General features: G+C 38.8%; 1 protein-coding gene across 1 annotated transcript; it reads left to right on the forward strand.

Moving 5' to 3' along the window:
• The first annotated feature begins 5,656 nt into the window (after positions 1-5,656).
• On the forward strand, positions 5,657-7,991 carry LOC137744065 (amino acid permease 3). Its single transcript, XM_068483930.2, has 5 exons — positions 5,657-6,043; positions 6,169-6,402; positions 6,521-6,614; positions 6,728-6,942; positions 7,094-7,991. The coding sequence occupies exons 1-5, from the start codon at positions 5,926-5,928 to the stop codon at positions 7,885-7,887; spliced, it is 1,455 nt and encodes a 484-aa protein (XP_068340031.2). The 5' UTR covers positions 5,657-5,925; the 3' UTR covers positions 7,888-7,991.
• Positions 7,992-13,722: the final 5,731 nt, after the last annotated feature.

A 13,722-nucleotide genomic window follows, 5' to 3' on the forward strand; every position in this document is an offset into this window, starting at 1 on the left:
TGGGCAATGACAAAGCATACACATTTCAAGTTTTAAATGGTGTTAAGTGGGAAATTAGGCCATAAGTTAGACCACTTCAAGTTTAAAATGGTATTAAGTGGGAAATTAGGCCATAAGTTACACCACTTCAATTTCAATATTGCATTAAGTGGGAAATTAGGCCATAAGTTAGACCACTTCAAGTTTAAAATGGTATTAAGTGGGAAATTAGGCCATAAGTTAGACCACTTCAAGTTTAAAATGGTATTAAGTGGGAAATTAGGCCATAAGTTACACCACTTCAATTTCAATATTGCATTAAGTGGGAAAATTAGGCAATGGTGCTTGGAAAGAAAAAAAATATTTTGTGGTGGTGATTCATTCTCAAAGCCTATAAATAAGCTTCTCCATCAAGGTATCAAGCATCAACCAATTCACAAATACATTTCTCTACTCCCAAATTGGAAGAGAATTCCCCAAATCCTTGAAGCTTTGAAACTCCAAAGCTTCCAACCATCCAAATTCCCAAGAAAAGCCAACACACACCAAAACCAATTCACAAATACATTTCTCTACACACCAGAACCTTGAAGCCTTAAAGTTCTAAAGCTCTTAAGAAAATCCCGAAGGATCAAGAAAGCACTCTTCGTTTCTTCGTCAAATCCTCCTTCAAGATCAAGCCCCAACGGCCTATGAAGAACTTCCACCAACTCAAGATCAAGCCCCGACGGCCCTTGAAGAAAGTGTTCATTGTTCATCAACTGTTCATCCTAAGATCAAGCCCCAACGGCCCTTTGGATCAACAACCTCAACAAATCCACACATCCAATCGTTCTTCAAGATTAAGCCCAAAAGCCCTTGAAGATCCGCTCATCCATCAACCTTCAAGATCAAGCCCAAAAGCCCTTGAAGAAATCCACACAACCATTATTCAAGATCAAGCCCCGACGGCCCTTGAAGAAAGTGTTCATCGTTCATCCTAAGATTAAGCCCCCAGCGGCCCTTTGGATCAACAACCTCAACAAATCCACACATCCAATCGTTCTTCAAGATTAAGCCCAAAAGCCCTTGAAGATCCGCTCATCCATCAACCTTCAAGATCAAGCCCAAAAGCCCTTGAAGAAATCCACACAACCATTATTTAAGATCAAGCCCCGACGGCCCTTGAAGAAAGTGTTCATCCGTTCATCAACTGTTCATCCTAAGATCAAGCCCCAACGGCCCCTTGGATCAACAGCACAAACAAATCCACACAACCATCTTTCAAGATCAAGCCCCGACGGCCCTTGAAGAAAGTGTTCATCGTTCATCCTAAGATCAAGCCCCAACGGCCCCTTGGATCAACAACACAAACAAATCCACACATCCAATCGTTCTTCAAGACTAAGCCCAAAAGCCCTTGAAAATCTGCTCATCCATCAACCTTCAAGATCAAGCCCAAAAGCCCTTGAAGAAATCCATACACCCATTCTTCAAGATCAAGCCCAACGCCCCTTGAAGATCCGTTCATCAACTGTTCATCCTTAGATCAAGCCCCGACGGCCCTTTGGATCAACAACTCATCCACAAACCTACACCCTACGAAGATAGAATCAGAGGACCAAATTTGAGAGAGATCGTAACCCCAAAATCATAAACACAAAAATATTATTTTGTACACGTTATTCTGGTTTCTTGTTTCAAGGAATCTTTCGTGTTCACACTTTCAAGTGCAAAGGTGAACTCAGGACACCCAGGTAAGTTCAGGTGAGTTTATGGTACTAGTTGAATCGATTGCGTCATAGCATGACTACAGTTATGAATTAGGCGACTTCGATACGGTCGTACTGGTTGCCATGAGTTGCACATGTTATATTGAGATGCATTGAGAGCTCATAAACCTGCACCTCGGTGTTAGTGCTCCCGCCCGTGGCCAGGGCACAGTCCTTCACGTGATGTTTACCTCCCGCACCTTACGCTCACCTTGGATCCAAGGTAGGTGCACAGTCCTGTCGTACAGACCACTTTAGGTGGTTCCGACTTGTAGGTGACCCGCGATTATTCGCCCAGTCTCCACGTGATCGTAGCACTTGAGCGTATTTATTTACACACAGTCCTGTCGTACAGACCACTTTAGGTGGTTCCGACTCGTGTGCAGGTATACTTATTGAGCTATATGCTAGCCAGGATTGATGGGATATAGATAAGTCGTACAGGTCACTAGAGGTGACTCCGACTTATATGCTAGCCAGGATTGATGAGATATGGATAAGTCGTACAGGTCACTATAGGTGACTCCGACTTATATGCTAGCCAGGATCGATGAGATATAGATAAGTCGTACAGGTCACTAGAGGTGACTCCGACTTATATGCTAGCCAGGATTGATGAGATATAGATAAGTCGTACAGGTCACTATAGGTGACTCCGACTTATATGCTAGCCAGGATCGATGAGATATGGATAAGTCGTACAGGTCACTAGAGGTGACTCCGACTTATATGCTAGCCAGGATTGATGAGATATAGATAAGTCGTACAGGTCACTATAGGTGACTCCGACTTATATGCTAGCCAGGATTGATGAGATATAGATAAGTCGTGACTCCGACTTATATGCTAGCCAGGATTGATGAGATATGGATAAGTCGTACAGGTCACTATAGGTGACTCCGACTTATATGCTAGCTATGATTGATGAGATACGGATAAGTTGTACATGTCATTTTAGATGACTCTGACTGATATATTACTTTGTATTGATTTAGTTCATTTGGCCTACTTATTAATGTATGGTGGATTTGATGGCAAACCGTGGTTTTGGTCATTTCTAAGTATGGTTGGGATATATGTATATATGTTGTACTGTCTTATGGAAAACGTTACGGGTTTTATATTTAGGGGCATTACTTTTTGAGAGATAGTAACTTTGGGAAGCTTGGTTTTATTGCTTACTCACATCTTCTGTTTGGTGCCCTCTAGGTTTTAGCTGCTGAGTTTGTATCGACAAGAATCTGTGGTGAATCTTAGTATTAATGGATATTTCTGAGGGTATGATTCTTACCCACACTACTGTACCTTACTTATGCTCTGACATCGCGTGTGAAATGGGTTCGCTCTCACTCGTAGCGCACTCTGGTACTTAGACACTTTTAGATTCAAATTTATTCACTTTTTATGCACTATCACATTTTATGGCTTCGTCACCTTCCAAGTGTCGGCCAGCACAGCTCGATTCAGGGTCCAAGTGGACTTTCTGGGTCGGGGTGTGTCATATGCACCAAAATGCTAGTACCGAAATATATGTACAGAAATGTATTATATTGAATTAATGTACCTAAATGTTTGTATCGAAATGTATGTACCGAAATATGTATACCTAAATATATGCACCAAAATGTATTATAATGAATTTAATGTACCTAAATGAAGAAGACAAAGTACATTGAAATATATTGTATAACAAAAATTAGTTTATCTAAATGTTTACAACAAAATATAATACGATAAATGAAATGAAAATTATAATTCTAATGTAATCAAATTATTACATTAAAATTAGGAAGAAAAAGAGAAATAATTAAAAAATGCAAATGTAATTAATAAATGAGGTTATTAATGTATCAATGGACTAAAATTATATTTTAATCTTACTCATAGTTTTAATCTAAAAGTCATATTTGTCAAGGATTAGAATGAAATTTTCTAATCCTAAAAATACCCCCTTCTAATTAAGATTTTAAAATAAAACAATTTAATTGAAAAAAAAAAAAAAATCAAACTACTCACACGAGAACTTCCCAGTGGGTCACCCATCCTGGGATTGCTCTCGCGCAAACTCGCTTAACTTTGGAGTTCCGATGAAACCCGAAGCCAGTGAGCTCCCAAAAAGCCTTATGCTAGGTAGAGATGGGAATATACATATAACGCTTACAGGATCCACTCCCCTAGGCGATGTGTGAAGTTACAATCCACCCCCTTAGGGCCCCGACGTCCTCATCGGCACACATCTGGCCAGAGATTGACTCTGATACCAAATTGACACATCTCGGCCCGGGCCCCCACCACATCCCAGACTCGACTCCACCGTAGCATGATATTGTCTGCTTTGGGCCCCAACCACGCCCTCACGGTTTTGTTTCTAGGAACTCACATGAGAACTTCCCAGTGGGTCACCCATCTTGGGATTGCTCTCGCGTGAACTCGCTTAACTTTGGACTTCTGATGGAACTCGAAGCCAGTGAGCTCTCAAAAGGCCTTGTGCTAGGTAGAGATGAGAATATACATATAAGGCTTATAGGATCCACTCTCTTGGGCGATGTGGGATGTTACACTACCTCCCCTCCCCAAACACTTTTTTTTTTTCTTTCTTTTTCTCTATATAAAAAATTCAAAACAAAATGTTCAAGTGATTTAATGGTGACCGTTTAAATATGAGAGGATGGAAGGAGGGAGAGATTAAAAGGAGAGAGAGATTAAAAGAAGGGAGAATCACTCTCCAGTTTTAATTGAAAGAAATCTTATCACAATTTTCACCAATCTCTCCTTATATAAGTACCCCCGCTATGTCTCCTAGTGTAATAACTGTCCTGCTCACATGTATGCTACGTGAGCCGTGATACTTCCACTAATTATGTACGAGTGCTTCTAATGACGGTTAAACACCGACCACATATGAACTAATTATCAAAGTACTATAGATTTGCAACGAGTATTGATCAATCCTTACTCTAATGCTTAAGTGAAAATTTGGTCTAACTGTTACAAAATTAGGGTAACTCAAGACGGTGGCTCTTACTGAGGTGGGTCATGGCCGTTTGGAGCAAAATGAAATTTACGTCTTGATGTTGAAAAGGAAGGTAGTGAGGCAATCTCCAACCGAAAGGTCCAGAGGGTCAGAGGGCCGAAAATAGTTCGAAAATAGTCTCTGACTGAAGGTTAGGCCAGAGGGCTTGTGGGCCCCACGAAATCTGAAATGGCCAAAGGGCTGGCCCAATCCAGCCAGCCAACCAGCCCCGGGCTAGCCATAAATTTAAGAATTGCTGTTGGATATAACTTACAACATTGTTATTAATCATGTCGGTTATATCCGACATGAATTTTTAAACAAATTTTTGAATCCAATGGCTAATTGACGTCAGCTAGCCGTTATTTTTGATTTTTTTTAAAAGTTTTTTTTTGTTTTTTTTTTATTACAAATTTTTTTAAAATTCTATTTTTCCCCTATAACTTCCCTAAGCCATTATACAACATTAAATTAAATTAAGTAACATGAAACAACATTAAACAATATGAAACAACATTAAATTTAAATAATAAATTATGTTTGGCCCTATGGCCCTTTGACTGTCGGTTGGAGACGATTTTTTTGTTACATGGCTAAAACGAACCCTATGACCCTCGGTTGGAGATGGAAGCAAATATAACCATGTACTGTTCAATAAAATATTTATTTTTTAAAGGACTAGAGGGCTAAAGCAAGCTCTTTAGCTAGATGGCCAGACGAAGTGGTCTTTGATGGGTCACACAGTAAGTAAAATATCAAAGGTTGGGAGAGATTTTGAAAATCTTTTTGAGTCAAGTTGGAGTTTTGGTTGAAGGTGCGTTTCGTCACACTTGTTTTGGTCGTTGACGTGCGCGTGGGCATGACTTTCCTCCCTCAAAACTTGTATATAAACCCCACTCGCCATTCCTTCTTCACCACCCCAAAAATTCAATTCCGACTTCTTCTGGGTTTTCAATTCTCTTACAATTTTTCAGTCTATTGAATCCAACCCATCTTTTTATTTGCGGAAAGATCATCTGGGTTTCTGTAATTCTTGGGGTGTGTGTCAAAAATCTGTGTCCGATAGCAGTGAGATTTGAACAAGTTCGTAACTTGGCAATAACCCATTAAAGAACAAGAACCATCAACTTTCTCTTCTCTATCTTTAATATATATATATAGACTAGGGTTTTGGTTAACTTTATGAGTAAGATGGGTGATAACCAGATTAACCCCCGTCAAGGTTTTGAACTCTCAGTCCCTATGCCTCCAGAAGTAGGCTCCAAGTGCTATGACGACGACGGCCGTCTCAAAAGAACTGGTAAATTTCACTTCTCTAACACTTTATTCATGTTCTATTATGTTCGCGAATCAGATGTAGGTTAAGCCGGTTGGCTAGGGTAGTGAGTTTTATTGTTACTGATCTTCGTGTTGCTTATTTACCAGGAACTGTATGGACTGCAAGTGCTCATATTATTACTGCGGTAATTGGGTCTGGAGTTTTGTCCTTGGCTTGGGCAGTAGCTCAGCTAGGATGGGTTGCTGGTCCTGCTGTGATGCTCTTATTCTCCTTTGTCACTTACTACACTTCAACTCTGCTCTCTGCCTGCTATCGTTCCGGCGACCCTGTCACTGGAAAAAGAAACTATACTTACACCAATGCCGTCCGATCCAACCTTGGTAAATTTCTTTAACCTTTTTTTAAGTACTTTTTGCCCATATGAAAAAAGTTTGAGAATTTTGATCAAAATTTCTAAAGCTCAATTTTTTTTTTATTCTTTTAATTTCAATTTTTCAGGTGGGTTCAAGGTGAAAATTTGTGGTTTTGTTCAGTACTTGAATCTTTTTGGAGTTGCCATTGGATACACTATAGCATCATCCATAAGCATGGTGTAAGTTATCTAACTTAATAACATGGGGATTTTAATTATATATTACGATGATGATAAATTTAAATCTTCTTTTGGCTAATTGGGTTTTTGTTTTTTTAAAAATTATTAAACAGGGCAATTAAGAGGTCTAATTGTTTCTACAAGAATGGTGACACAGCACCATGCCATGTAAACAGCAATCCTTACATGATCGCTTTTGGGGTAGCAGAAATCATATTCTCTCAAATTCCAGACTTCGATCAGTTGTGGTGGCTCTCCATTGTTGCTGCAGTCATGTCCTTCACTTATTCCTCCATCGGACTTGGCCTCGGAATCGCCAAAGTCGTAGGTACAAATTAATAGTTATTAGTCCGACTATGGAAGTGATGTTCGTTCTTTGTTAAAAAACAGACAGTCGATATATATTTACGGTTACATTGCTTGTTTTTAGGATTAAAACATGTTACTTAACTTGGGATTTTTTGATTGTCAATTACCAGAAACTGGAACTATCAAAGGAAGTATGACTGGAATAGACGTTGGAGCAGTAACTGAAACACAAAAAATATGGAGGAGCTTCCAAGCACTTGGGGACATAGCTTTTGCCTACTCATATTCTCTCATCCTCATTGAAATTCAGGACACGGTAAAATCCCCGCCATCCGAAGCCAAGACAATGAAGAAGGCAACTCTAGTCAGTGTGGCTACCACAACCCTTTTCTACATGTTGTGTGGTTGCATGGGCTACGCCGCTTTTGGAGACTCATCCCCTGGAAACCTCCTCACTGGTTTTGGCTTCTTCAACCCCTACTGGCTCATCGACATAGCGAACGCCGCCATTGTCATCCACCTTGTTGGTGCTTACCAAGTGTTTGTCCAACCCCTCTATGCATTTGTTGAGAAAACAGTAAAAGAAAAGTACCCGCACAGCCAGTTCATCACCAAAGACATCAAATTCCGACTCCCAGTTTTCGGTTCTTACAATCTCAACCTCTTCAGACTCGTATGGAGGACATCTTTTGTGATTGTTACGACTGTGATCTCCATGATCCTGCCATTTTTCAATGATGTTGTTGGACTTCTAGGGGCTCTAGGATTTTGGCCGCTCACAGTATACTTCCCTGTGGAGATGTATATTGCTCAAAAGAGGATACCAAAGTGGAGCACAAGATGGCTTTGCCTCCAAACCTTGAGTGGTGCTTGCCTTATAATCACCATAGCAGCTGCTGCTGGATCAATTGCTGGTGTGATTAGTGATCTCAAGATCTACAAGCCTTTCAAGACCAGCTACTGATGAGTTTAGCAAATATGTCGTAGCACTATATATATGTTTTCATCGTTACTTAAGAGTTTGCAAATTTTCAAAAAGTAAAAAAGAATTGGCACTTTGATTTCAAATTTTGTTCATGTTCGCAACAAGCTTCAAATTAAGTTATCACTTGTCAAATTGAGTTGTTAAAGTGCTATTTACCGAATAATAAAAATTCAGGATAGTTTATAACAAACGCATGAATAATCGTGAATAATTAAAAGATATATATTTTTATTGTGGGACTCAAATCCATTTGCGATTGATATTATCCGGTAATCTTAACAAAACTCTAATGCATGCTACTAATTAGTTAAAAACTAGTAAACGCATGAGACACAATGTGACACATTGTGTGGTAGTCAAGGCTCATGAAAAATGTGAGTCGTGACACGAAAATAAATCAGAAATCTGCACCAGGTAAGTCCCGTCCTAGTCTACACCACACTCCTCGCATAAGATATGAATAGTAAAATATGGGAGGCAGTTTTGTACCACAGTCAACCGCACACATACCCATAAAACTTTATTAATATCCTAACTTAAAAGTATTTAAATAATTTATAAAATAGTCTGTTCAATGAGAGAGACTCGGAGATTCAAATGGGGCGGTGACGTGCATGTTGTGTATAGCTACAGGACAATGCTAAGTAAATTAATTTTTAGATTAAATTTGTAAATTATGTACTATGTTATTTAATAAAAAATAAATATGTTAATTAATACTTAAATAATAATTTAATTATTAATAATCATATCATATAATTTACAAAATATAATCTCTATATATGATCCTAATAAGTAAACCGACATCATAACTAACCAACAATTGATTCACTCCACATTTCCAAGTTTATTTTCTTCAATTATTGTTGCTACAGATAAAGTGTTTGTGAGAATGTGAGGCTGTGAAGTGTTTGGGGTCACCGATGAGAAAAAAAGTATTAAGGGATCATGGACTACCACAATGAGTTGACGCCAATCATCGTTTATTTTTTCATCAAGTCCTCTGTGGGTCTCCCTAACTTACATCATGCTTGATTGTTTAATTACCATCCAATGAGGACCATTTGCCACTTGGTCATCCTTATTTCATTTCAGTTTTTTTCTTTTTTTTTTTTTTGGTTTTGGGGGGGGGGGGGGGGGGGGGGGGGGGGGGGTGGGGGTGTGGTGGGTGGTGGTTTAGGATTTTTTTGTGCATGGCAACAGATAACACAATTTTACTATTTGAGTTCATTTGTTGTAATAAAATATTGAGGTATAAAGTGAATTGTGAGACCAATAATTTAGGTTAATCACATGCACAACTTAAAAAGAACGATGCAATAAGCCAAAGCTCTCAACCTTACTAATTATTTTGGTTCTGATCCATTTCATTAATCAATAATTCGATCTTAATCTTGTCCATTAGAAAATAAAAAATAAAAAGTTGATCTTGTCATTCTCAATCTTTGTCAACATATGCGGAAACTTGTAAAAAACAACCGGTTGTACCTAATTCTGACTTCTTCTACATTGAAATATCCCCTTCAATTTGGCCTATTATACGTGCAATTAAATCCCTACAATAATTCAACGTCTTGGGTTTCCTACCATACATAGAGAAAAACCATGACGCTAAATGGAATATTATAGGCAAAATAGTCTTAAGACCCTAATCCTATGGCTGATTTTATCCTAAATTTCAACAGCTACTGAAGTATTCTGTTTCAAATGTGTAGCTTGTTGACAATGCTGAGGCAGCAAAAAATGTTGTGTATAATCGTATTGATTCTGTGCATATATAAACGAAATGTCACTACTGCATTGGCTTGGAGTGATAAAATTTCTTAATAGTTATTCATTGTTGAGTTGTTTTCTTCATAAATAATTGGTTGTTTTGTAAATGGTGGACTGTTCTGATAGTTAAGGTTTTTATCTTCAATCCAATGTCTTATGGGTTCAAATCCTCCCCTTTCCTCTTCATGTAGATGTAATGTAAAATATTGTTTGTACTAAAAAAAAATATTGGTTGCTTTGTACCCCACACACACATATACAGTCTTACATTGTTTTAGCAATTAGCTATACGGTTATGATAAGTTTAGAGTCAAACAAATATGCTTCCAGACGCTGGTTTCCGTATGTCTTCAATTTTCAAGTGAAATAATTGACAGCACTATTGACATTTGTTGTTTTCTTTTCGGAAAGAAGAAGAAACATTTTTTGACCTAATCCACTGATTCCGAAGACTATAATTTCGTTGTCCATTTTTTTCTTTTACTTCAATGTCAATGATTTGAGCAAGTTGGGCATTGTAAAATCACATACTTAAGCTCGCCATGTCCTCACATTTCATATTAAGTTCGAAACTTGATGGAGTTGAACATCTCTAGTACATAAACTTAACTCGTAAAATCTAAACCTAACTCTTAAGATATTTAACAATTCAGATTAGTTTGACATTGCCCGATTTATTTATTTTTTATTTATGTTGTGGCCTATTTTATCTGACAGGAAAAGGGGGTCGGCGGCACAGAGAGAGAAAATAGAAAGAGATGTGTTTGTAGAATATGTAGAGGATGTGTTATTCCCCCCTACGTAGTACCTTTATTTATAGTAAAAAGAGGGAGAGAAGAAATCCTTCATCCCCAAGGAATACAAGTCCATATAGGAAAAAATAACTAGAATCAAATCTAATTTAGGATTTACACAATCACACTTAAACTAGGAAAGTTTACAACATTCCCCCTTGAGTGTGTAAATACTCAAGGTAGAAGTTGAGGACGTCGACTCGACGACACTGATTCTGGGAACAATGCTTTTCTCAATAAGGTAGGAACTTGCATAAGGAAGTAAGTCTCACTAAAAACCCCTATGGCTATGTCAAAAACCAGAGTAGGGACAAAATCCATAGTCTAAGGAAAAATGCGTGAGAAATACAAGGTCAAATAAAACGCCTACAAGATGTCATTAGGGATATGATCAGCCCAATGTGGGTGCCTCATTAAAGCCTAGTTAGGTAGCAAAAACCCTGTGGGAAAAATGCTCCTAATCATAGGGAAAAAGAGTATATTAACATCAAGCAAGTATCCTACTCCCCCTGAGTTTAACACAATTCCAAAGAGAACTAGCAATGTTACAACTCAGAAAGTTTACGCATACCAATTCCATGAACAAGCTTCTGAAACGTCACCTTTGGTAATGATTTGGTGAAGAGGTCGGCCAGATTGTCTTACGATCGGATTTGCGTGACTTCTATCTTCTGATGCTCTTGTTGTTGATGTGAGAAGAAGAACTTCGGCACAATGTGCTTGGTGTTGTATCCTTTGATGTAGCACTTCTTGAGCTGTTCGATGCATGCTGCGTTATCTTCATAGATCATCGTAGAGACATCAATGATTGGGTAAAGATCGTAGGAGCTTCAAATATGGCCTACAACGGCTCTCAACCAAAATCATTCCTAAGTTGCTTCATGTAAGGCAAGAGTTTCAACATGGTTAGATGAAGTGGCAACTAAGGTTTGTTTAGTTGACCTCTAAGAGATTGTGGTGCCTCCAACGGTAAAGACATAACCCGTTTGAGAGCGCACCTTGTGCGGATCAGATAAGTATTTTGCGTCGACATAACCAATAAGGCGAGAATTAACTCGAGAAACGGGGGGTGTGGCATCACTCAAAGATCCATAGGGATAGAATAAGCCTAAATCCATAGTACCCTTAAGATAACAGAAGATGTATTTAACACTAGTCTAATGTCTGTGTGTTGGTGCATTACTGTGTCTTGCCGAAAGATTAACAGCGAAGGAGATGTTGGGTTTAGTGCATTGAGCTAAGTACAATAAAGCGCTTATTGCACTTAGATAAGGAACTTCAGGCTCCAAAATCTCTTCATCATCCTCCTTGGGATGGAAGAGATCTCATTTTACATCTAGCGATCGAACGACCATAGAAGTACTCGAAGGCTTCGCTTTATCCTCAATAAAGTGGTGTAACACCTTATGGGTGTAGTTCGTTTGATGTACTAAGATTCCATCCCAATGATGCTCTATCTCGAGATTGAGATAGTATCGAGTCTTTCCAAGATCATTCATCTCAAATTCTGAATTCAGGTGAGCGGCAAGTCTCTCGAGATTTTCAGGAGTTCCGATAAGGTTCACGTCATCGACATATACTGCAACTATCGCAAAGCCGGAATGTGACTTCTTAATGAACACACAAGGGCATAGTTCGTTGTTCGCATATCCCTGACTAGTCAAATACTCACTCAGACGATTATACCACATTCTTCAAGATTGCTTCAAACCATATAGTAAATGCCTCAATCGAATTGAGAGCGTGTTGCGGGGTTTTGAAATATTTGATCCAGTCAATGTAAGTTATTCAGGAACTTTCATATAAATTCCGTATCAAAATTCCTATAGAGATACGTAGTTACTACGTCCATTAGCTGCATACTCAGTTTTTCAGAAACTACCAAACTGATAAGGTAGCGAAAAGTAATCACATCCATAACGGGTGAATAAGTTTCATCATAGTCTATCCCAGGGTGTTGTGAGAAGCCTTGTGTAATAAGTTGAGCTTTATAATGCATAATTTCGTTCTTCTCATCATGCTTACGAACGAAAACCCATTTGTAGCCAACGGGCTTCACATGTGGATGAGTCAAAGTTAAAGGTCTAAACACTTTACGTTTCACAAGTGAATCGAGTTTGACTTGGATTGTTTGTTTCCAGTTTGACCAATCGGTTCTACGTCAACATTCATCAATGGAACGGGGTTCAATGTCATTGGTTAACATGATCTCAATAGATATTGCATATGCTAATGCATCGTTGATGATCATCTCATTTCTACATCACACATCATCTAAGCTAGCATAATAAACTAAAATCTCATGATTCTCAGGAGGTGGATTCGTCTTTTCAAGGACGCTTCCGTAATTTAGAATTTCCTCATGAGTTGGATAGAATTAGTAAGTGACAGTCGGATTTACGATAGGCTCTTTATGTGCCTGCGTCGTGTGTTTCCTTTTTTGGGGGTATGAATCCTTTGAATCAAGATGTTTGCCACGCTTATATGTAGGGGCAGATGATTGACTAGCATCTAATGTACGTGGATCACCAAAGTTAGTGTCCCTGGCATCCAGGAGGGAAGTCTATCATACATTTGGTTTATCCATCTTTGCAAGCACATTCACAGCTGGAATATATGATCTTGTCACTGATGCTAAATCGGTGAAAGCATCTGGCATGCTCTGAGCTATGCCCTAAAGATCTAATATGCGTTGCACTTCAGTTTCAGACTAAGCGGTGCGGGGATCTAAATGTAACAAAGAGGGAGTCATCCACGATAATTTACGTCATTCATCTGGAACGTTTACGTTCTTATCTCCCCCTAACGATGGGAAAACAATCTCATAGAAGTGACAATCTGCGAAACGAGTGGTAAACAGATCGCTTGTCAAAGGTTCTAAGTAATGAATGATTGAAGGAGAATCATATCCGGTATAGATTCCCATCTTTCGCTGATGCCCCATTTTTTACGTAAGGGCGGCGAACCAACTGAAAGGCGCTATATGGTTGGGTTGCAATAGGCCTCAGGCGGACCAACATGGCTACGTGTAATATTGCATAGCCCCAAGCAGCGATCGGGAACTTGATACATATGACCAACGATCGAGCAATCATTTGTAAGCGCTTAATGAATGCCTCTGCCAGGCTGTTCTGGGTGTGAACATAGGGTACAAGATGTTCAACTTCAACCCTAATCGACATGCAATAGTCATAAAAAAATTTAGATTTGAATTCTCCAGCATTATCCAATCGAATAGATTTGATCG

This window comes from Pyrus communis, chromosome 15, assembly GCF_041283825.1.
Source record: "Pyrus communis isolate YQ-2024b chromosome 15, ASM4128382v1, whole genome shotgun sequence".
Lineage (NCBI taxonomy): Eukaryota > Viridiplantae > Streptophyta > Magnoliopsida > Rosales > Rosaceae > Pyrus > Pyrus communis.

What these genes read in the sequence shown, in the direction of transcription:
- LOC137744065 (XM_068483930.2), top strand. Translation starts at nt 5,926, where the DNA reads ATGAGTAAGATGGGTGATAACCAGATTAACCCCCGTCAAGGTTTTGAA. An exon ending in TGCCGTCCGATCCAACCTTG is followed by an intron (nt 6,403 to 6,520) that starts GTAAATTTCTTT and finishes TCAATTTTTCAG; the next exon opens with GTGGGTTCAAGGTGAAAATT. An exon ending in GCATCATCCATAAGCATGGT is followed by an intron (nt 6,615 to 6,727) that starts GTAAGTTATCTA and finishes ATTATTAAACAG; the next exon opens with GGCAATTAAGAGGTCTAATT.